This window comes from Hydra viridissima, unplaced genomic scaffold (assembly GCF_058129835.1).
Source record: "Hydra viridissima isolate aposymbiotic clone 2 unplaced genomic scaffold, HvirCarnegie_v1 scaffold_9, whole genome shotgun sequence".
In the NCBI taxonomy this organism is placed as follows: domain Eukaryota; kingdom Metazoa; phylum Cnidaria; class Hydrozoa; order Anthoathecata; family Hydridae; genus Hydra; species Hydra viridissima.
The window spans coordinates 7616505-7641844 of record NW_028324308.1 but is presented as its reverse complement, the minus strand read 5'-3'; the positions used below and the strand labels follow the sequence as shown (position 1 = coordinate 7641844).

Sequence of the window (25340 nt, the reverse complement as noted above, 5' to 3'; positions counted from 1 at the left end):
CCTAATAAAAAATGATTATCATAACAATTTATGTCTATCAAAACTTAGAAACTTTATGAATAAAACCTTTGAAAGTAAATATATTTTCTAACCGTTTTCATAAAGCTTGCTTTCGGAGTGGCGCATATTTATAAAATCCTTCTATTAAATTGTTTTCCTCAGAGTTTTAAAATACCAGAGAATTCGAGCCAGGCTCAGGTTACCCCGAACTCAGCCCTAACCTACCACATATTAAGATTTGCCCTAAAAACACCTTAACTTTAAAAAATCAATAACTATATACTAAATTCGTGCTGACAGAAATATAAGCTCCTATTTATAAATTTTGATTAGAAATGTTTGACAAATTGGCTCTTAAAATACCCTTAACCGATTAAGACCTTTAGGGGCCATTTTAAGTTGGGTCATTTTAAGTCGGGTCTAATATATTATATTGTGCAATTTAAGACACCAGGGAATTTTTAAAATGTTAGAACCAGAACTATTATTAATTTCATATATGCTAATTGTTTTTCAAGAAGCAAGAGAAAAATTACAGTTGACTCTGGAAAAATTGCGTAATAAAATTTAGTAAATAAAAGTTTTATAAATAAAGCAATCAAAGTTTGTAGTGCCTAAATTCTTTTCTTTAATACCAGAAAATAAAATTATATTAAATGGTAAAGACTTCCTCCGAAATGTTTTTGTAACGTCGAAAGGGCCATTTTTGATTTAAGCAAATCTTTTTAAAAAACAGTAAATGCTAACTGAGAAACCAGGGGAAAGTTGACAAAGAAAAAATTGGTTAAAGGATATTAGAAAAATTTGACAAGTTAGATATAAATATATAGTCACAAAATTAAAAAAAAAAAAAAAAAAAAAAAAAAAAAAAAGATTTATAGTTTTAAAAAATGATATATTAATAGCATGAATTTTTTTCATTGGCTTATATTTTAAAGACTAACGTTCTTTAAAATGTAAGCCAATGTAACTGGGAGCTGAAATATTTCACTCCTTATTATCTTTGTTTTCAAGATTTTCCTCTTTATTGAGCTCAGTCTCTTGGAATGATGAAACAGAATCGGACCTAATAAGTCGTGTAACTGTTGACCTATTTTGAATCAGATTATCACATTCTTTGGATGTGAATTCTACATTAGTATCTTCAGAACAAAGTTTGTCTTTGCAACAAATTAAATGCGCATTTTCAAACTGCCTTTTAATGGATTTTTTTTTAATACCTACAAAACAAAGTTTTATGGACAACACCGACAGTTCGTTTTGCAATGTTTCAAAACTTTTCAGAACTGAAAAGTCAACGTACAACGTGTTGGACATGTCAAGGTTCAGCACCTGAAGTCCTGGATTTTTACGAATTAAAGAATGGATTTTTCTATTTAAAGTCTCTGAACCAGGATACGTCAAGGTTGATTTTAATACCACAGTAAGATAGTTACTTTGCTCGTCTTCATTGAAATAATATTTTGGAAACGCTTCTCTAGCAATCATAAAAAGTAAGGAAACTCCAGTTCCAGCGAGCACGCCATACTCTAAGTTATAAAAACTCAACCAAAATGTTGTCAAAAATGGCAATAAATCCCACTTGTACAAGTTCCATATATGCTTTATTACAGGTATTTCAATCATAGTAATGACTGCCATGATCATCATAGCTGATAATGATGACTTTGGGATATAGAAAAACGCTGGAGTCAAAAACTCAAGAGCAATTACAACCACAAAGAAGGATATTGCACCTGCAATAAATTAACACACTGTATTATGAAAACGTTGAAGAATTAAAAAAACTTTACACTCTGCCATATCTACAAAAAATAGAATTGACGAAAATTACATATCAATTAATCTTCTACTCTTCAATTATTGTACAAAGTTTTAAAAAACTGCTCGTCAAGAATGCTAACTTTAAAGCTTTAACATCAGCAACAAATGCCGGTAAAGCTAATTGAAACATTTCTGTAACTGAATTATTTTCAGTTAAAAAGCAGATGAAAAATAATTTAGTGGCAAAATTAATAAGATTTTCATACATCTTACAATATAAACCCTAAACTGCATCACGTAAATTTTGACCATTTTTTGATCAGTTGATTCCTTCCCTTCTTATAAAAAATCGAAAAATTTTTGCCACCTCCCATAAAAGTCTCCTCCTTAACAAATTCAATTAAACTTTTTTTTTTTTAGCTTTTTTTTACTTAACTATTAATTGTATTTTATCAGCTGCATTTACTTAGTTGTATTTTACTAGCTGTATTTATTTATTTTACTATATCACATTAATTTGCAATTTTACTATATAAAAAACATTGAGATCAAATGGAATCTTTAACTGTCTCTTTTATTAAGCACCTTTCCAAGGAGTTTTAATTAAAAGTTACAACATATGAATTGGCGAGTAAAGGTCATCTCTAACAACTTCGCTGGAAAAAATTAAAAATTAGACAAATCTAACTAATCTTCCTCAATCCAATCAATGTGTTCCTTAATCAAACTCATTGCCGAACTGATTAGATACTATTCAAGATTTAAAGCACCAAATGACGTCAAATTTGTCTCCATTTGACGTCATTTGGTGCTTTAAATCTTGAACAGTATCTAATCAGTTCGGCAATGAGTTTGATTGAGACAAATTAGATTCAAAATATATCCAAGTATTCTTGTAGCATCGATCTGAATAAAAGGTTGTACAGATAGCAGAAAAAATCGTTTGTTAGGACCTCACAAATTGAGATAAAATCATCCGACTTTATAGCTGGTTTAATAAAAGTGGATGAAAAATTATAATTTTTTGTGGTCCGATGCTTTTAAAACTGGAAGTCTTCCTTCCGTCAATTATGATGATTTTCTGTCAATTGTGAGAGAGGGATTGGTGGTGATAGAAAATAGTCAGATATGGAGTTGAATTAGAATTCTCTCGGACGTTTACATATCTCCAATTTTTGCACTTGACAATTTGAAGAAAATACTTGTTTGTACATGATGTGCATACCAGCTGCTGTCCTTGGTTTTTAAAAAATGGGAGACAATTTTCGATGTTTTTTGGACTCTATATTCTTTAAACACAAGAAATCAGTCAATTGACTTATCAGACTTGAGATTTAAGATAGAGTTTCACCTGAAAAATAAAGATCTTTTATTTCCAGATCTGTTATAACAACAGCCTTGTTAAGATGGCTTCAGAAATGATCATGATGGATGATGACGCCATTAAATTGACGACTTAAAAGTGCCATTCTATTTTCTAACTATTTATAATCAAATTATTGCATCACAATATTTGATGCAAGAATTGTAGCAACCCCTATTATGAAAAACTTTCAATAGCTTTAAATCTCCGAATGATCGATAAAACACAAAAGCACAATTATTAGACAAAGTATTACATGTGCTATATAAAATCAAAAATTGAACTACTGAGACAATTTTCTAATAAACTTTTCGTTGACCTTTTTTTTCTCATCAGTTAATTAAATAAAAAGCCTTATTTTTATTTTATTTTTTTTACATATTTTAGGAGGTGAAAGCTAGATGTGATTTGTTCAGGAGACAAGTTTGTTTGTTGGTTATAAACAAGATAAAAAAAAAAAAATTTCGATGTGAGTAAAGTAAATTTACTTTTTTCACAAGATTCTAAGCAGTTGCTCACTTGGGAACTCTTAGCACTAAAATAATCATTATTTTTTTATGCTTAACACATTAACCCTCAAATTTATATTTTGTAAAGCTTTGTAAAATAGTGATACCTGCCAGAGGGGTTTGGGCACCACTCATTGAATTTACTGCTGATCGTGAGAAACTGCCGCACACTGGCCAGCCTCCATAAAATGAACCAGCAATATTGCACATACCAAGAGCAATTAGTTCTTGCCGAGCACTTACTTTATAGTTAAACTTTCTACCGAAACCCTTCGTAATAGAGTACTGTTCGATGAACTGAATCATTGGTAAGACAAGAAGAGATATTCCAAAATCTGTTGTAAATTCCGCTGCAATTTTTGTTCCATTTTTAACATTCGCAGAAGCAAAAGGGTTCTAAAACATAATTATAACTGATATTTAAAAAACATTTGTGGAACAAAAGAAAGTTTTTGGTGATCCACAATATAAATGAACGTTGCAATATTTTTCTTGTACTGGATAAAAACTGAAACAACGCTACAAAAAAAAGTGTAACAATATTACATTACAAATTAGCAGTAATAATAATAGTTCTTTTTACCTGCCATTTTGGCATGCCTTTGGGTAAATTTCCAGCAACTGAAAACTTTCCATCAAATCCATGCTTACAAAATATGTACACTGCAGTAGTTGCAAAAATGCATACTAAAACCATGCGTGCTAAACACACCAACGAAACAATTTTGTTCAAAACTATTCGTGCTCTTTTAAATCTACTTGGCAATTTACTTAATTTTATTTTTGATAGCCACATAAAAAAAACAAGGTAAACCAAGCATAAAATCCCCAAAGTCACGTCGTATTTGTTCGTAGTCTTGATTTTTTGTCTGAGATAATCGAGAATTGAAAACGTGTTTGATGGCGCACCTTTAATTCCTAACAAATTGGGAAGCTGTGATACAGCAATTGTTATAGCAGCAGCAGAAACAAAGGCGTTGATAACATGATAAGGAACAAACTTAGTTACAAATCCAAGCCTAAAAACGCCAACTGCTAATAACACAATTCCACACCAGAAGCCTAACAAAGAAGCTCCAATCGGGCTTCTAGTCGTATTTAGTTTATTTGTAAACAAAGACATTGTAGCTGTAGCTCCAACGTTTGCATCTTTGGATGTTCCAAAAATGCTATAAATCAACCCCGGAGTAAGAGATGTATATAATCCGTATTGTATAGGAAGACCAGCTACGTTTGCAAAGGCGATGCCTTGCGGGACAGTCATGATTCCAACAGTTAAACCGGCAATAACATCACCTTTTAATTTTGTTAAGTTGTATTGTGGAAGCCATACTATTATTGGGAAAAACCTTTTTATTGTTTGTAAAAAATCAAAATGCTGTTTTCTTTTTTCAACCATCTGAACAATCTAAAGTAAATTGCTCTAAGTTAAATTTACCGAATTCCTATGAAAATAGTTGAACAATAATACCTCTTTTTTCCTATATTGACAAAATTTAAAGTAACGATAGAAATGCTTATGTTGAGAGGTGTTAGCTTTTTCCGATTTGAACAGTTTTATTTGTGGCTTCACGAAATTTTTCTTTAATAATGCAATTAAATTTTTGTTAAAACTTTTAAAATTTTTTTGTAAAACATTTGTCAGAAGTTGGTTTCTAAGTAAATTAATAACTGTAAAACTATCGCAAAATCTCGTAAAAAGAACTTAAATACAAAAACGTCACGTTATGTAAATTTAATCTATTCCAATTAAACTGTAATGATAATAATAATAATAATAACAATAATAATAATAATAATAATAATAATAATAATAATAATAATAATAATAATAATAATAATAATAATAATAATAATAATAATAATAATAATAATAATAATAATAATAATAATAATAACAATAATAATAATAATAATAATAATAATAATAATAATAATAATAATAATAATAATAATAATAACAATAATAATAATAATAATAATAATAATAATAATAATAATAATAATAATAATAATAATAACAATAATAATAATAATAATAATAATAATAATAACAATAATAATAACAATAATAATAATAATAATAATAATAATAATAATAACAATAATAATAATAATAATAATAATAATAATAATAATAATAATAATAAAAATAATAATAAAATTAACAAAAATAATAATAGTAAATAATTATTAATTATTATAAATAGTAACTAATTATAATAAATAGTAATTAATTGTAATAATACTTAATTTGAGTTAATCTTTTTTAACTTATCAAACCCACATGTATGAGAATATTTTCTTCGGTAGATTTCCTGAAAAAAGTCATTTTACCAAAAACTGATACAAAAAATGAGAATAACTTTTAAAAGAGATAGCTTTATAATCAGACAAAATTTACAAACTTCGTGCATCACCAAGTCACGATAAAAACGCATATCATTTTTAGTATTAGGGTAGACCAGGGCACGTTGGCCCTAGGGGCAGGATGGCCCTTTTGAGTTAGTTCTCTGACTATGCGCTTCGGTGCGCTAGAAATCAAAGGGAAGGTCAACAGCATTCCTCCTCTCATTCCTCAGAAATATCACTGATATTTGAACACAGTTGCCAGTGTTGAATCTTTTTATCGATTTTGGATAAGCTGAAGTATATTTTGAATAGTTTGCTTGATATGTTTGTGTTCACTAGTCTTCGACAGTAGTGGTATAGGTAAGTATCTTGTTTGAAGTTTAAAGTCTGAGGATTATTTTAATATACAATGTTACACAGTATCTGTTGATGGGTTAAGAAAAAGTAATTTTTACTCTAAGCATGGCGATGGGGCAGGTTGACCTAGCACAAACGAGGCACGTTGGCCATGTGGGTTAAAGTACCCCGTTAACACATGCATATTTTTTAATTCATATTAAATTGTTTGTGATGGAACAAAATACCAGTGATAGAGTGTTTTTATCAAAACGCTAATATGATTGAGACTTTTTAGCCAGTTTCAAAACATTAGATAAGAATTAAGCCTAATAAATCAATTAGGTATTTAATAAATTTATTAGAATCTCATACTATGTAGGGAATATGCAAATTTATGTAAGAATGTAATAACAGTAAGTAAATTTTGAGGGCTGATCTGCCCCAACCCATGGGCCAACTTACCCCGAGTAAGGGGCATATTGGCCCAAGGAACATCACCTTAAATAAAGCATTTTAAAAATTTTCACAAGTTTATTTAAGCTTTTAATAAAAGATTTTTTTATTTTATATTGTTTTAGCAACCTTCTCCCATAAAGAAACAAAATAAAACACGAAATGCGAAAAAGTTAGGAATCAAGGAAAAAAAAGCGGGCCAACGTGCCCCGGTCTACCCTATGCGTTTTTATCGAACCTAAAATTTAAATAATTTAAAAACTCAACTATCTTTATTGTTAAATTATTACATTTGACTTTGTGACTTTTACCATAAAGGCGATGAAATTTTCAAGGAAAATTTTGATAAATAGAGGAAAAAAAAAACAGATTCAGCAGGTAGTTGAATATATCTCCAACTTCATCTTATTCATCTAGTAGTAACACTAACCAGAGCTCAGTTTTGCGTTAGATTTGTAATCAAAATCCAACACAAAAATAAACTCAATCTTAGTTTCCTGGGATATTGTTAATCTGTAGAAATTATTGTTTGAAAGGATCAGTCAACTTTAAATACAAAGTTTACATTTATTTTTTCGACATATACATCTAAAATGGGACTTAACATGATTTATTCCCTGAGTCTTCGTAACTTTTTTCCAAGAGGTTCAAGAAGTAAACTCTATTTTTAAACCTCAAACTAGTTCAAACTGAAACGAGATAATTGAAGGAGAGATTTTTAGCAAACAGTATTTTAGCAAACACGTGTTTGTGAGGAGGGTAAACAAAAGAATTTTAAAAATTATCGACAAGTTTAACTTGATTTAGACATATCATACTCAACCCAAGAAAGGTGCAAGACAACCGAAACACTAGTGGACACACTTATGTATAATGGCATAAAAATATAAATCAGTCAAACCATTAAAGTTTAAAACTGTTTTTTCAATAACCAGTAATTCAATTGAAACTTCACTGATAAATGGTAATAGCTCATTTAGCAAAACACGTGACAGCTCTGTAATTTTTTAATGACTTTTTGCCAACAAGTCTAGAAAAAAGATAAACGCAGATTGAAAGATAACTGGTAAAACCTGTTTCAGAGAGCCATGACTTAAAGGTCGAAGTAAAAGCGCTAATGAACATGAAAGTAAAATTCATTTTTATGCTCGGACAACACTTGCTTAAAGAAACATCAGCAAACATATATAAAAAGATCGGTTTGGAAAATCTATTAGAATTTTGAATGAACTTTTGCAGCAGGCTTTTGGAAGAGTTTTATCACCAGATTATTGGGGCAATTGTATGAAATTTTTCTTTTATAGAGAGAACTTTACGGGAAGATTTTAGGAGAAAAACAAAAAGAAATTTTTTTGAGGAAGGTTTTACAGAAGAATTGATATGAGTAAAAGAGAAAGAGAAAATTTTTGAGAAAAAGAGAAAGAGAAAGAATTTCAAAGTGAGAATAGTTCTAACATAGTGAGACACTTTCGCCAAAATCTCGAAGGTGGTAAGAAACAATTTTTTGAGTGACTTTTGATTACATTTAATATTTTTTACATTCTCTTATTCTTAAGAGTAAAATATACTTGGATTTAATTTAGTCGCTAAGAAAAATAGATTGGTACAAAAGTGGCATAACATAAATTAAAAAGAAAAGTAAGCCTAAAAAACTTGTTTTCCTATTTTAAGTATTTTTTAAACTTTACCTTGTTTTTAGACATCTTTTTGTCCGTTAGCTCTTTTCCATTCGTACAGAATTTAGTCTATTGTTAAAAGCAATTGGATAGAAGAAAAAACTTCAGGAATTAAAAACACATTGCGTCAGATCTCAGTCGTTTAAAAAAGAACAGTCATTTTTGACGTAATATCACCTTTTTAATTCGCGAATTTAAAATGTAAAACTAAAAGTAACTGTGAAGCAGAGAGACCGCCAGGTTATGTGTCGTGACACTCAATCAAAACCTTTATTATTAATTTAATATTAGTTTATATTGATCATTAGTAATATTTTTGAATTCAAACTAGCGTGTTAATATGTTGAAAATTATGATTAAAAACCTTGAATTAACACTTAAAAAAGTTACTAAAAAATTGGTGAAAAAATTCATCTTTGTATCGGCATTAAAACTCTCGGTAATTTAAATCCTTAAATTAAAGCGTAAACCTTAAAAAATATATAATAATAAGTAATATATTGCTAATAATGTTAATAGATGATTATAAGTAGATAATAAATTGCTAATGTGATAATAAATTTTAATTTCTATTTTTGTTAATTGCTATTTGCAGTTCAAGATGCAGTTCACTTGCAGGAAGATGCAGTTCAAGATGCAGTTCACTTGCAGGAAGACACAATTAGACGCAAATAGCAGTTCAAGATTTTTTTTACTTCATTGTTCTGTGATCTATCTCTGACCTTTTGGTTTAACACTTTGATTGGAAAATTGATTTTTAATGATTTCATAACAAAATCCAGAAAATGTTTTGCTTAAAACAGTTCCAGCATCAGTAGTGAAATAATTTTTAGAATATAAAAGGGAAACTGTATTGTAAAGAACTAATTTTCTTTTCCTTTCATCTTAACTTTTGCTGTAAAGCTTTGACTTTAAAGAAATTTTTTTGATAGTGATACAGATCTTATAGATAGTGTTGGAGATTGATTGATTCAGTCAGTACAATCAGTAAGTGCTTCTTGGATGAAAAATATGTGTTCAATTATTTTCTTTGCTGGGTTTATTTATGGAAAGGTGAACATATACATATATATTTATATATACATATGTATATATATATATATATATATATATATATATATATATATATATATATATATATATATATATATATATATATATATAAATACATATGTATATATAAATATATATGTATATATATATATATATATATATATATATATATATATATATATATATATATATATACATATGTATATATATTTATTTATTTCGTGCTGCCTTTTACATATCTATTAGGACATCCATATGCAGCAAAGAATTAACCATTTTATGGTGAAACTACCAAAGAAAACAGCTAATTTTAATAAAAGCTTCAGCAAGGTAAAAGAAATGTTAGGAATTTACTGTGTTATATGATTTTGACTGTTTCTGCCCCGTTTTAACATGATTTTTAAAATAGTAACAAAAAAAAAAAAATGGCTACACTTGTGTTTTGTAAAAAACCTAGTTAGACATCTAGTTATTCATTATTTCTCATAAGGTGTTCTTGAATAAAATGCTCCTTTTTGCTGATGGGAAGTTTTGAAGCAAGCCCCAAATCTTTCTCCTTCGTAAATTCAAAAATAAAAGATCTGATAAAACTGTATATATCCTGGGTCTTTCCTTTAAGTTTGATATTAATCAACTGTAGTTTGCTCTGGTTGAAGAAACCTTTACTTGATGAAGCAGGGTAATACACCCAAGAGCTTCTGGGGAAAGAAAGTATCAAAGGTAATTCTTATACTTGCAGAGTAAAACTTTAAAGTAATCTTTTTTTAGAATTGTTATTATAAAGTAAACTTGTTAATCTTTATAGATATTAAATTGTTTTTTTGACCTTATTTAAAAAACTATACTACTACTATTTATATCAAATCATAAATTGTAAGGCATTTAAATTTAAAAAGTTATGTATTTAGATATCAATTTTGAGGGTTAAATTGATTAGGAAATCAACTTCAATACTCATAGTTTATGAAACCAAACTGATTATATATTCATCATTAGATAACTCAAAGCTCTGTGAAAAATATAGCGCACTATAAATACCTGGACATGCTGATAACTGTTCTTATTGATATCAAAAAAAGAAGTAATAAATAATAATAAAATGAATGCTGACTGCATTTCAAAAGGGGAAGCTTTTCTTTATCAACTGGTGGAAACCTATTGGTTGTAACTGTTGGATGTTCTGCTAACAAGGTAAATTGAAGATCATTGAAACATAGCATGTAACCATTAGTAGTAATACAATATTCTTTAAAAAATTAGGCAACTAATTTAAAATTGACTAATATGAGTTAGAATTTTTTTTTTAAATCTATTTAGTATGATGTACATAAAAAGATTAAAAGTTTTTGTGTTAATTTTTTAACTCTTAGATTTTCTTGATCTAGACATGCTTCAACAAGTTGTTGAATGTTAAGGATATTTTTTGATGCCTCAAAAAAAAGAATACAATTATTTACTTAAATATTTAACAGATAGATTTTTAGACAGTAAAAAAGGTAAGGTTTCAAAGAATCTTGACCATGTTCTAGAGACTTTGCATTTTGTACTGGATTTGATAAATCAACATGGTTTAGATCTTCATTATGAATTGGTACAAGTTTCATATTGATGACAAAGGATTCTTTTTAAAAATTATAATCAATAATGAAAATAAAAGTACAAAGTTTGCAATTTACATGAGTAGTGGAGTTCAGATTGTCAAATAGTTGAAGATATTCCTGAATCAAACCATAACTTCAGAATAATGTTAGAAAAAATCAAGTTGTAAGATTTCAAGTATTTTTCAATATTTGATTTAAAGTGTACCAATGCTGAGTTTTGTCTATCAATTCATGCGGGAAAAACAGCATACCTGTAGTATGAGAGATGAAGAATGTAGAAAACTAAGAACTCTCAGAAGTCTAGATTATTAGTTTGAAAAATATAGTGTGGAAAGTAACTTCAAAACACCTAACATGCAGTACTATATGAATGGTGCATCCAAGGTTTGAATATGATGCATCCAAGGAAGAATCCAGACCCTTTAACTCAGCATTTGGTACCACCTGAATTGCATTTTTTGATTGGATTTATATAAAAATGTTTTTCAGGGAAGGTACCAAGGCTGGGATAGAAATAATTCCAACAAGATCTTGAAAATTCTGATGAACTTTATGAAGTAGTAATATCTCAGGCACTTCAAGTTAGACCTATAATTCAGTGATGAGTGATTTAAAAGTAGTAAAGTATTCTTGTTTTGGTCAACTCTTTAGTCAGCCTATAAGTCAGCATTTGATGAATAAAAACTCCTTATCAACCTAAGACCTAACTGACTTCCAACTTACTTCAGTAAGTTGGAAGTTTCACATTTTGCTTTTCATGTTCAGCCCTTTGTTGAATAACATCAGTGTTCTAACCAAGTTTCCTAAACAGTTTGGAGAGGTAGATTTAATTGTGTAGAAGAGAGGTAGATTTAATTGTGTAGAGAGGTAGATTTAATTGTGTAGAAGAGCAAGTTCAACATGGAGAGTGACTGCTATCATCTGTAGTTAATTTCAATGAAGAAATGTTTAATTTAAAATTAACTTTGACATGCTGCCCTAGAAGTCAATAAATCAAAACAACTATTTTTTTGAATGTATGTATGTATGTATGTATGTATGTATGTATGTATGTATGTATGTATGTATGTATGTATGTATGTATGTATGTATGTATGTATGTATTTATTTATGTATGTATGTATGTTTGTATGTTTGTGTGCATGCATGACCTTGAGTTATTGAGAATCATTTCTGTAACATACTTTGTGATTGCTTAGCATGTATATACCTGTAGGATTATTGTAAGAGTAAGTAGTGTCTGGTTAATTTTGTCTCTTTCATTCGTCACTTAGCTGAAATTCATAGACTGACTTTCTCATATTCTTTCTATTTTTTTAGAGGTAGAAATATTTTGAACCAGCAATAATAATAATAATGGCATTGCATACAGCTTTCACAGTTTTTGAAACAGTCCGTTGATGAATGTCAAGGGTATTAGCAGTCATCCAGAGGAAACCTGAATATATATATATATATATATATATATATATATATATATATATATATATATATATATATATATATATATATATATATATATATATATATATATATATATATATATATATATATATACAGGGCCGCCGAGAGGGGGGGGGGCCAAAGGGACAGTTTGTCCCGGGCGGCAGATGTCGATGGGGCGCCAGATGCCAAAGTAAAATAAAAATAGTTTTTTTAATCTTAAAATGCCATAATTGAAATGTATATATTACTCGCGTTAAATCATTATTTTTAATTCCTCGAAAAAATAACAAACTGTGAATACAATTTAGAAATAATTTTATTCAGAATTTAAAAAGTAATAGTAAATATTTTTCAACTCTTTACGATCAACTTATTTATGGTAATTCATGTTTAAGATTTATATTTAACTATTGAAATATTTATTTATGACATTAGCTTTTTGAGATTGAGATTATAATTTCTTGATGAGTTTGCGTAGTTGACAATGCTATTATTTTATTGATGCGTACGGTTATTTACAGTAACTGTTAATAATGAATCGTAAAAAACTTTCTGGTGCCCAAAATAGGGCATTGGCTTCCAAAAGGGTAAAAGAATGTGAAAAAAATAAACCAATGCTCCAAGAATTACGTTGGTTTTACAAAGCTACTAATCAAAATACTGATTTGAAGGTGATTTAATAGAAATATATAAATCTATATATATATATATATATATATATATATATATTATTTTCGAAGCAATTTACGAATATTTTTGAAATTAATCATTTTTCACACAATGCCAATATCCGTTGCAGATCTTTTAGTAAACTTAAGATTATAAGATCTTTTAGTAAACTTAAGATTATAAAAAACCATTTCAGAGCCACCATGGGACAATAGCGACTTTCAAATCTTATGATCTTGTCTATTGAAAATGATCTCGCGAAATCATTGTGATATGATGAAGTAATTTATAATTTTGCCTCGAAAAAAGTTCAAAAATTTTATTTAAGTTAGGAATTGTTTATGCTGCGGTTAGTTAGCAATAAATGAAATAAAGTTAAAGTAGCTATAAAGGCATAATGTACTTTTTTGCTTCTATGTTAAGTATATATATGAAGCGAAATCTATATGGGCGCCAAAAAAAGTTTTGTCCCGGGCGGCTTGAAGGCTCTCGGCGGCCCTGTATATATATATATATATATATATATATATATATATATATATATATATATATATATATATATATATATATATATATATATATATATATATACACATATATATAGATTTAGATAAATATAGTTATATAGATATAGATAGGTTGAAAATATATTTAATGTTAGTAACAATATTCAGAAACCCCATTCCTTTCTAATTTATTTAGTATTCAAATTTGCTTGAAGAAAGAAATATTTGAAATAATGAAATAGCTTTATTTTTGTACTGACTTACGAGATTTTTGGCAATTAAACGATCAGTATGTAACATGATTTAATAAAAAGTAGAACAGGTGAAAAGTTTTATAATTTGAAGCTTAAAGATTTGAGAATTGAGTAACTTGAATCAATTATGTCACGTGATTTCAATTAAAAATGCCATAATTGTTGTAATAGAAAATTGACCTACCCACAAACGTTTGAATGATCCCACACCACATAAAAGAACAAATTTTCTAAACTTAAAAAAACCTAATAAAAATTTCGGTTCATTACGGTAGTGCACTGTGGGACAAGTGGACAAAGTAACAAAACAAATTCTCAAAAATGACATTATTAGATATCATTTTATAGCTTAAACATCCAGCTTTTTTAAAATGTATATATTTTTAAAATGTATATATAATTATCATGCCGTTTGCATTTTGAGCTGTTGATAAAAAATTTTTTTTTTCAAAGTTTTTTTTCAAATTTAATATTTTTGTGTTACTATTAAGCATAAAATAACTTTAAAATCTCTCTTTTTATTGTATAGTTAAATAAAATCAAGTGTTATCTTTCAAATGAGCTTTGCAAAACTATTTTGTACGTAAGTTATGTCAAATAAATTGATTTCAAATGATGACGTATTTAAAAAACTTTTTTTCAGTTAAAATTTCACTTATAAAATCGAATACTTTGGCGGCCCAAGGTGGTCCACTAATTTGAGACATGAAATAAATTGCCCATTATGTACATTATCAATATAAATTTGATTTAACCGCAGATGTCCACATCTATTAATTATTTTTACAAGTTAAATGATGTATCCGATTTTATGTGGCGAAAACATTTTATGCATTTTATTCTAAATGGTTATGTAATAATGAAGTTAGCTTATAATAATAATTTGGATGCAGTTTTAAATGGCGATTGTAAATTTAACTCCAAATAATAACTTGTCTACTTTCATGAAGCATCTTCGACCAAGGTGGCATATATGTAAAAGCTTATAGTTCGTCTCGAAGAGAATAACAGCAGACAAGGTTTCTGTTTAATTTAAAAAAAAACAAGAACAAATAAAAGAACAACTTGGACTTAATATTAATGTCCCTAAATCGGATGGTTTAGGTCCATTGAATGATAGAAAAATTGGGAGAAGGTTTTTTGAAAATGCTCAAACAGTATCTAGCATAACTGGATTTGATTTATGCTTAATGAAAACGTTTTATGTTGTGTTACAAATATTATCCTCAGGATTGCAAATGGATCCAGATGCTTTCCAAGTGCATTGTGTAAATGTTGCAAATAGATATGCGGAATTGTATTTATCGTATTATATGCGACAAAGTTTACATCGTATTTTAATACATGGACATGAAGTTGTACGACGATTTTCATTACCTATTGGATTGCTTTCTAAAGAAGCTCAAGAGTCACGCAATAAGAATTTTAAGAAATTTCGATAGCATTTTTCACGCGAATGTTCCCAAAAAAAAACTAACGTGGATGTTTTAAGAGGGCTTCTTTGTTTCTCAGATCAACTTATCAGTAGTTACAGAAAAAAAAAAGTTCAAGCAAAAAGAAACCATTCGATCCAGAAGCGATACAACTTTTAAAACCACCTTTATTTCATGTTACATCGTAATCAATACCCTCTTGAATTATAAGAAAATTGGTTTTTGTAAAAAATGTAAAAAAAAAATTTTAACCACAACTTTTATATTGTTGATGTTAAAGTACAAAAAGGTTTAAGCTTTAAGTTCTTTTTTTACATGAAGTCGTGAATAACGTCTTCAAGATGTAATTAGCGTGTGTGAAGGTGTAAATGTTTGTAGGTGCTGATGTGTGTAGGTGTTAATTTTTATAGGTGCTAATGAGTGTAGGTGTTAATGTATGTAATTGTTAATGCATTAAATGTGTCAAAATGACGCAATTGTGAAAATGTATAAAAAGAGAGTGTATTTTGTAAAATGTATTGATTCGCAGTCAGATATAAAAAATATTATCAAGTTCAAAAACGTTGTTTCAACGTAGTGTGCCTAATGGGATAAAATAGTTTCAATCAGACTGCCTCATTTATATTAGTCTTGTATATAACTTCGTTGTTTTAAGAAAGTCACTTAAGCTAGCAATAATGCAAAATGAATGGTTGCTAGGTATTTCAGGTGGCCTATCAACCAAATAATAAATCTAGCAGTGCAATCACATTCGTAGTATGAATAGTACTCAGTCTGGAAATTATGGGGGTAATACGATAAATATTTCAAAAGTTATTACTATTGTGCAGTTAATATTGATTTTGGTAAATAAAATATTTCTAATGTCAATGCAATCCTCATATTTGTAAACAGTGTAAAAATTGGTCTTAAATCTTTTTTATATAGCGAGTTATTAGTTTTGTCCAGTAAAAGTGAATCCTGGCCCACTGTGTAGTGGTTTGAACCGGAATTTCGGCCGAAACAGAATAAGTAAAAGGTTATTGAAGCAGAAATTTCGGATTTGGTTTCGGCCGAAACCGGTACCAAGGCCGAAAGCTTATATTCTCTACAATTATCGGCAACATTTCAACTAGACCATAGGCCGGGTGAATAAAAATGAGCAATTGCTTTTGCTCAGTAATTGGTCAGCTTTACGTGAAAAAAAACTTCAACAACTTTTCTTAAGTTTTTATTCACGTAAAATTGAGTAATTACTGAGTAAATTGCTTACCTTTACGTGAATAAAAATATGAGGAAAACTCCTGAAGTCTTTATTCACGTAAAGCTGACCAATTACTGAGTAAAAGCAATTGCTCATTTTTATTCACCCGGCCTCATATTTTTATTACATAGCAAGTATTTATTATTATCAAAAAAGTGGACTTACCTGAATTTTAATTGAATTAACCGCAATTGTCATAACTATTTTTTTTTAAAAAAACTTCTTTTTTAAAAAGTTACAAAATTTTTGGAGTAATTTTGTTTTTATTTAAAAAAAAAGCAGTTGAATTGTCGTCCGGCTGAGCCTTTTTAACAGTTTAATCTAAAAAATGACATTAAAAAAATCGGCGGTTTTTAATTTTTATCAATATTTTAATCAATAGATTAAAAAAATATATTGCAATATAAGTAAAAGTAATGTTTTTAATTTAGATTTACTTATATCTAATACAAAATATTGTAAAATATCGGAAAACTTCGAAAACCAAACGATTTTTTATCGGAAAGTATCGAATCAAATCGAAACTCAAAAATATCGTTATACATTGTTTAACGATAATTAATGCTATATTTATCGCTAATAAAATTATGATATCGCGCATATCGAAACCCTAACGACATTTTCCATTAATTTTTTTTTTATTAAAAAATAATTGCTCATTCCTAAAATGAAAAAGAAAATTTTCTTCACTGGGGGCCTGGAGAGAAATCATTAATTTTAGGGTAGTACCCAGGAATTTTGTTGTTTTTTGGAGGCATTGGCCATAATCAAATTTCTGGTATGTTGATACTAGTGTCAAGTGAGAATATATTTCAAAGAATAAGGGTAATTAAAATTAACCTCGCCCCGATCTCTAATAGCTCCCTTCCTAGAACTACGTCTTCTACAATCATAGTTTTATATTGTTCTATCATAAACTAGATTAAATTTGAGAGACCGATTTCAAATTTAATCTAAAAACCTTTTATGTATAAAATTTATAACCATGTAAAAGTTTTCTCCGTTTCCCCCTGAATTAAGTAATTAAGCAATTTGAAATTCATCGACTCTTTTAGATGTTAGAGTCATTGTTGAGATGCTTCATTTAAAACCTGTTATTTTCAGTGGTAGTAAGTTCATTTGCTTCTTTTGAAAAAATAAACTTTTAATTGGTCGGCAACAAAGTACGGACGATGGCTGCAGATTTTGCCAAATAATGTCAGCCGTAACTCAATCTTCATGGAACAGATGAAAATACAAACAGAAACTCATTAAAAACATCAGAGCTCGTAAATGTCTATTTACAAGTACTGTCAACAGAGCTACTATTACATCCCTATTTGCTAATTAATGTAAATGGAGTAGGAAAATTGATATTTATAAGAACTTCGAATTGCACTTTAACTAAAAATTCTGCAGCTTTATCCAGTATACCTTGAAGGTTAACTTTGGTACGTATTTCTGTATTAGAAATAAGCTCATCTTAAGGCTAACGTAACCTTTTTGACTTGCATAGACTATGATAAGATGGAAACACTTGGTATCTTGCCTTTATTAATCATATTTTGAAATAAGATATGATTTACTTTCATTCTTTTTGAATTAATTTCATTTACTCCAACTAAAACAGAGAGAAGATTTCCACCTGTAGACATCTTACAATGCTTTCACGCTCCATTTTATGCTCTAGCAATCCAGATGCTACTTGTTCTGCATGTTTATCTCCAAGCGATTCAATAATATCTATGATATTGGTTCCAGTTTTACTTTTGCAACAATCATGAGAAACTCCTCTTTCTAAAATTAATAGTAAGAATTTTATAGCAATTTTTGAAATAAATAAAAACAATAAAAAATATATTGAATCAAACTGTAAAATAACATAAAGAGAAAAAATGTTTTAACTGATCTTATTTTAACCTTATTTTTAAATTATAAAATCATAAATAAAAATAATCTATACTAAGATTTAAATAGCAGAGTCCACAGATTTTTTCAGCCACATTTAAAGTATTTGACCCTGGCTAATTATTTGTCTGGATACATAGCAGTGAAGAGGTTCGCCTAATAGTACTCCTACTTACCTGAAATACATTACTTCCTATCAAATGCATTATTCTACCTGAAGTATATTATATAGTATCAATATGTATAGTAATGGACAAAACATTTGCAACCAAATAATGCTAATTTAGTTTCTTTACATAAAAGTGCTGCATTTTTTCAATTTAGAGAAATAACTATGTAACTGTTTAGAGACAAAGTTCTTCAAGTTTTATTCATCACAAAGTTTATTATTTGTACACGAAAATTATTAAATTAATGAAAAGTATTAAAAAAAATTGATTTCCTTCTGGACAAAACAAGTGCAACTCGACAAAATGTTGACCAAGCTGTATTTCGCTACCAATACTTCGTGGCGAATCCTTAGTTGTCGATCACAGCCTTGCATCTTCGAGGCATAGATTCGATCAGGTGATCAATGAAACTTTGTGGAATCGCTGCCCAGGCCATTTGGATTCGTTCAAGAAGTTGATCGTTATTACGAACACCTTCACGATTAGTTCTGCGGTTAACGATCTCCCACAGGTTCTCGATAGGGTTGAGATCCGGAGATTGAGGCGGCCAATCCATCACCGATAGGTGGTTGTCTTGAAACCACTGCTTGACTACTTTTGCAGTGTGTTTCGGATCGTTGTCTTGCTGAAAAACCCATTTTATTGGCATATTCCATTCAGCATGAGGTAACATAACATCTTTCAGGATATTTTTATACATGAAAGGTCCATTATTCCATCGTTTCAATGTATTGGACCTAGACCGTTAGCAGAAAAACACTGTAATAATGATAAAAAACAAGACAAGTTTTGAAAGTACAAGGAAAAGTTGCAAAATCCAAATGTTTTTCATCAATTATTTGTCTTTAGTCAACCTTGAAGCTTTTATTGGTGGTGGGTCTAAATAAAACCTATACAAATATAAGAGAGAAATTTTTTAAATTTCTTCCTTGAATTCCATTATATATTTTTTTTTTCATTATATGATAACTACATTATAATGTGTATAAAATACAAGGTGCTGGATTAATATTGACAATTTTTTAATCCTTGTTTCTCATATGACAATGAACAATAAATATCAAGAACTCTTCAAAATGCAATATATGGGAATGAGATCATAGTGTTAAGCAGATTGTTTCATCGCAAAGGTAAGAAATGATAGTGTTAAATACTAATTAATCTTTTTTTTTTACCGATAATTGATCACTTTAAATAATTGTGTTAAATCTCACAATAGGGTTTTGCTAAATTTCATTCTTTCATCCAGCTTCTCTATTGTTAATTTTTAGTTTGGAAAACTTTTGTAAGTTGACAAAGGCTGATATATCCAAGGTTATGTAAAGCATATGGTGGATAAGACTGATGGCAGGGCCAGTAAACCTAATTTTAATGCAATTTAAAAGACAATCTTTAACTGTATTTTGTTTTAGAAAGAAAATATTTTACTACCTTATGTTTATCTATAAGTTTTTATTTTCTAAACTCAAGTAAGTTATTATCTCCTGATTTGTTTGAGTCAAATGTTAAGATGTAGCCTGTGCTTGGGGTAATGAAAAGTGAAAAATAAAATTATCAGGAAAAATATACACCAGGGTCAACCTTTAGCCTTTTTGTATTATAGGCGAGTGACAAATACCCTTTAAAAAGTCAAAAGACTTTTAGGGGGGATTTTACTACATTTTTCCTATTTCTACCATGCAAATTTTCAATTTCGCAAAAAAAAAAAAGTGTACAAAGTTGAATAGGTTTGGAACATTTAAATTTGAACCTAAGAACATAGCTAAACTCTGTAAGTGTTTTTATATGAAAGCTAAAATTTTAGGAGGCCTAAAAGAAATTCATCATTCTCAAAAAAAAAAGTATGAAAATTTTTCAGTGCCAGTTTCTTCACATTCGTACCGAAGAAAGATCTAGTAAATTGTCCTATTTTTCCTTTAAAAAAAAATTTGGTTTAACCAATAAAGGCATTTCTGAGCAGTATTCTCAAAAAGGATGTAATATTTTGGAACCTCAAGTTCAATAAGAACTTACACTTTAAATAGGTAAATATAATCATTTATATTTAATAAAAATGAAGTACTATTTTTTGTTAAATATGAATGTATAGATTTGATAGATGTATATTTTTATCTATTATCGGCTGTTTCTATAAAAACAATGTCGGCCTTTGTTAACGGTATATTTAACGTCTAACTCTTAATGAGATCAATCCCGCGAGGTGAAAACACGTCACACGCGTTTAAACAAAAATAACACGAAAATAAAACGAAATTTTCTCAGACTGGCCTTAAATCACCCGAGTCGGCAGTCCATTTCAAATTATTTATTCTACCGAAAGCCTGTTTTATTGGTTGATTTGACACGTGAAATTCTTAGCCAATGAAACGGACTTTCGGTAGAATAAGAATTTATTTTTGGCTACTGACTTTCGGTAGGCTATCCACGAATTGGAAGATGAAATTGAATTGGAAGTTGAAAATAAAAGATTAAATTTTTTAGACATCCAAATAACGAATAATCAAAAAGGTAAATATGATTTTAACATACATCGAAAAAAAGCAATAACAAATATTCAGGTTAAGCCCAATTCAAACCACGATCCAAAAATCTTGGAAGGAATATTTAAAGGATTTATTCATAGAGCTTTATCAATTTGCTCTGAAAAATTTTTAAATAAAGAAATCGATTTCCTAATAAATGTGTTTGCTGAAAATGGATACGAAAAGAAGAAATTACAAGACCTTGCAAATATTGTTATAAAAAAACGACACTCAAATAATGAAATAGTTTTATCTAACAACAAAGCAACGATGCCAACTATATCACTACCGTGGATCCCAGTATTATCACCAAAACTTCGAAAAATCTTTAGGAAAGCAGGTTACAGGGCAGTCTTTAAATCCAGTGCAAATCTTAAATCTTTACTAACTTCGCGCAACAAAACAAAACTACCATCAAATAGCCATCCCGGAGTATACCTAATAGAATGCGAGTGTAAACAAAAATACATCGGTGAAACAAAAATGAAAATAGCAACAAGAACAAAACAACACCAAAAAAATGTTTTTGAAGAAAAATTAGAACAATATGCAATTGGCCATCATAAAATTAAATGTTCAGGTAATATAAAATGGGATCAAGTAAAGACGCTAAAAGTAGAACCCAAAAAATTTGAAAGAAAAGTTCGAGAGGCAATCGAAATTCAGTTCAACAAATGCGGACCTAAAAATGGAGGTATGAATTTAGATGACGGTCAATATGTAAAAACGCAATTCTGGACGCCATACTTTTTATACCTACGAAATATTAAAGAAGCCCAACTAAAGCGAAGTTTAAAGAAGCCATTAAAAAGTGACATTACCGTTAATGTTTGTTTGTAATTTAATTTAATAATATTTGTAATTAAAGCTGAAGATGCTAGTATCAATAATCTAGCGAAAATTTCTTAGATAAAATAAAAAATTAGTATTGAGAGAATTCGTATTTATTGAAGTTCATATATTAAATTTATTCAACTCTCATACAAGATGTCGTCATTTAAAATATATATATATATATATATATATATATATATATATATATATATATATATATATATATATATATATATATATATATATATATATATATATATATATATATATACTTGGTACATACCATGGTTTACTTGAGTTACATAACATAAATTTTTTTCAGTAGTTTTCAGTAGAAGAATTAAAATTTGTTAGTAAAAACTGCATTTATTTAATATTAGTCAATAAATAATTAACAATAAACAAAATATGTCAGAGAGCAAGGATAAAGTCAGTCCTTATGAGAAATGCATATATTTTAATAAAGAGAAGACTTCTTGTGGTCCTTTTAAGCGTTGAAACAAAGATGGAATCTTTCAAGTTAATGAATTAACTGCTGACATAACTAATCTTTTACAAGCTTTAAAGGTATGAATAATATTAGAGTATTATTTGCTTTTTTATTAAAAGAAACAGGATTTCTTACTCCATAGGTGGAAAATCTAACGTTACTGTTTTATAGCTACTAACGACAAACCAGTGGAATGAAAAAACCTTGATTGAAAGCCGACTACAAGCTTATCTTTTACTCTATGACTCATTATGTGCGTACAGTCATTTTTCTTTTGGTATTGGCTGGAAGCAGCCAAACAGTTGTCAACACCCAAGACATGAATTTCAAATCAGTAAAAAAGCACCAAAAATTAGATCCATCCTTTTGAACACCCTTGCTACTTATAATGAAAAGAATTTATCACTTCCTGTTGGAGCCGTATTTTGCTTCAGCCACCTAAAAAGTATTTCTACAGGTAACAATATTGACATGTTAGAACCAGCTCCAACACCAATAAAGTCTTGCTTTCCTGCTGATGACATATATGTTCCAGATAGAACAATCATTTCAGATGAAACTATCAAAGAATCAAAAAAAGCAGCTAGCTCTTTGTGTGAAGCATTTAGAGCAAGTCCACTGTCCTTTAAGATAAAACAAGTTCAACAGCAGCTGAGGACAATTTTAAAGCTAAGTGAATATGTGACAACTCAACAAACTCGATCATTATTCTGTAGGCAAGTAAATGAACTTTATATTTACAATTAACCAAAGTATTTATGCTAAAAAATGTGACTTTTTTATTTTCTTGGGGCTTGAGATAAATATTTAGCAATTTCATTTATCCTTCAAGTGTAACTTTTTAGATTGAGTAAACAAAAAAGAAAAGGAATGTTGGCAACCACTTTTTGTGAAGAGGTTAACTTAACTGATTATGTGATTGATGAAACTGTTGATATGAAAGATGCACCTGAAAATGAAGAAGATGATTTAAACAACGATATTCAGTTGATTGCAAAGAAGTTAGCAGCTGATTTTCAAATTGTTGATTGGATTATTTTTCCATACTTTATGTAATGGTATCCTGCAATAATTAAAAATGTAAGAAGTTTTAACACTATAATATTGTATTTTTGTGTATTGAGATCTATTACAAAATTATTGGTTTATTAACCATATTAACTAATTTCAAGGAATATTTAGGAAGCAGCAGTGATTAGACGTTACTTTACCTCAACCATTAGGTCAATGATGATGGCATATATGTTTCTTTTATGAAATTGTCTGTTACACCTGGAAAGAACTGCTTCAAGTGGCCAACCAAAGAAAATATTCTCCAATATTTGTCTCTTGACGTTGTTTGTAAGATTGTTGCACCAACAACAACTAATCAAAGAGGAGATTATTGACTCTCAAAAGACGATATTGACAACGTGGAGATTCAGATCGGCCATCAATAAATTTATTATATTTTTTTCTTAATTCTTAGAAAACTGTATTTCCCATCAGTTTTAAACGGAAAAAACGATCTTGAAGTTTAATGGTTCTTTCTTTCATTGACATAGTTAAAAATATAAAAGATGAAACCAAGTTATGTATCACTTTGTTTGATCTTGGAGGTGGAAATGGTGTGTAGGGAATGTACTACACAGAAGTATGCATTTCTGTGATCCTTTTTTATATTTTAATTTCTAAATTTTATGAGATGCTTGCAATAAGGATGCATGTGTTCTTTGAATATAATACAGAACATATGGTGCTGCTTACATTGAAAGTCTTATTAATTTTTTTTGAGTTTTGCACAAAAGACTGCATTAAAGAAACTAAATAAAGACAATTTTGAAAAATCATTTTTTCATCAAAGTTATATTTGGATTTAGGAATTCGTAAAGTAAAATTATTTGTGTTAATAGCAACTATTTTGTTTTGTAAAATTATATTTTTAAAGTATAATTTAGTTATAAATGGATCTGAAAAGTTAAAGTTTAAATCGATATTGAAATTGGTAATTGGTTTAGAAAAAAAGGATTTGAACTAAAATTTTAATAAAAAACAAACTTCAAAAAAGCATTTGTAGGATTTGTTTTATTTTTTTATGTATTTATCATATATATATATATAAATATATATATATATATATATATATATATATATATATATATATATATATATATATATATATATATATATATATATATATATATATATATATATGTATAAATATATATATATATATAAATACAATGTTCTACCTGATATAATATATTATATTAGATAGAAAATTATATTTATTTATATATAATTTTTATTTGTTTTTATTTTAAGTGCTATATGCATTTTTTTCAAGTTCTCTTGTACAGTTCCTTTATAAAAAAAGTATTATGCTAAAATTTTTAATAGCAGTACTAATTAATAAGGTTGTAAAGTAGCCGTTGCTAAGTATATCTATACCGTTGCTAGGGTATTTTTTTAGTTAAAAAATTGGCAAAATAAGACTACTTCTAGGACTTCTGTAGGCTTTTTATCACCCGAACACAGATTTTTTTCAGATATTTGAAGATGCATATTTAAGGAAAATAAATAACTTATACTGTTCATGGTGGACCTAAGGCCACGGTTGTTATGGGTAATCTATCAAATCACGTTGAACGCAAAAAGTGATTTTTGGCAGGTTACTTCTTCCCAGGTCCTTGCATGCACATGGTTTTTGTTCCAAAAAATCAATGTATGTCTTAGTGTCTTTCAAAAACACCTAAAAAAACTAAGTGCAAGTATTGGCCTTAAGAGATATTAGAGC

The 25340-nt window shown here is 28.5% G+C and overlaps 2 protein-coding genes and 1 long non-coding RNA gene across 15 annotated transcripts; 2 read left to right on the top strand and 1 right to left on the bottom strand.

The window, feature by feature from the left end:
- Window positions 1–874: 874 nt before the first annotated feature.
- On the bottom strand, window positions 875–8624 carry LOC149883824 (sodium-independent sulfate anion transporter-like). Its single transcript, XM_090097548.1, has 4 exons — window positions 8469–8624; window positions 4220–5044; window positions 3744–4032; window positions 875–1736 (listed from the first exon to the last, which is right to left on the bottom strand). Exons 1-4 carry the CDS (start codon window positions 8481–8483, stop codon window positions 988–990), a joined length of 1878 nt encoding a protein of 625 aa, XP_089953674.1. The 5' UTR covers window positions 8484–8624; the 3' UTR covers window positions 875–987.
- A 22-nt stretch (window positions 8625–8646) lies between these two features.
- LOC149883823 (uncharacterized) lies at window positions 8647–15675 on the top strand. Of its 9 annotated transcripts, XR_016455569.1 has the most exons (6): window positions 8647–8895; window positions 9052–9509; window positions 9756–9839; window positions 10000–10229; window positions 10506–10700; window positions 14629–15675. It is a non-coding gene; the product is annotated as an uncharacterized LOC149883823 (long non-coding RNA). The 9 variants fall into 9 exon arrangements; XR_016455564.1 differs by lacking the exon at window positions 14629–15675 and having other exon boundaries at window positions 8651–8895; window positions 9052–9443; window positions 10418–12594; XR_016455566.1 differs by lacking the exon at window positions 8647–8895 and having other exon boundaries at window positions 8914–9443.
- Window positions 15676–22416: 6741 nt separating this feature from the next.
- Window positions 22417–24432, top strand: LOC149883822 (uncharacterized). 5 transcript variants are annotated; one of them, XM_090098044.1, is made up of 4 exons: window positions 22417–22641; window positions 22736–23280; window positions 23410–23644; window positions 24109–24432. In XM_090098044.1, exons 2-3 carry the CDS (start codon window positions 23036–23038, stop codon window positions 23618–23620), a joined length of 456 nt encoding a protein of 151 aa, XP_089954170.1. In that variant the 5' UTR covers window positions 22417–22641; window positions 22736–23035; the 3' UTR covers window positions 23621–23644; window positions 24109–24432. The 5 variants fall into 5 exon arrangements, with proteins under 5 accessions (XP_089954170.1, XP_089954168.1, XP_089954169.1 ...); XM_090098042.1 differs by lacking the exon at window positions 24109–24432 and adding an exon at window positions 23788–24084; XM_090098043.1 differs by lacking the exon at window positions 24109–24432 and adding an exon at window positions 23737–24084.
- Window positions 24433–25340: the final 908 nt, after the last annotated feature.

Coding starts and splice junctions, on each gene's coding strand:
- LOC149883824 (XM_090097548.1), bottom strand. Junction 4,033..4,219: donor AAGGCATGCCAAAATGGCAG/GTAAAAAGAACT, acceptor ATTATGTTTTAG/AACCCTTTTGCTTCTGCGAA. Junction 1,737..3,743: donor TGCCCAAACCCCTCTGGCAG/GTATCACTATTT, acceptor AATTTATTGCAG/GTGCAATATCCTTCTTTGTG.
- LOC149883822 (XM_090098044.1), top strand. CDS start 23,036: ATGTTAGAACCAGCTCCAACACCAATAAAGTCTTGCTTTCCTGCTGAT. Junction 23,281..23,409: donor ACTCGATCATTATTCTGTAG/GCAAGTAAATGA, acceptor GTAACTTTTTAG/ATTGAGTAAACAAAAAAGAA.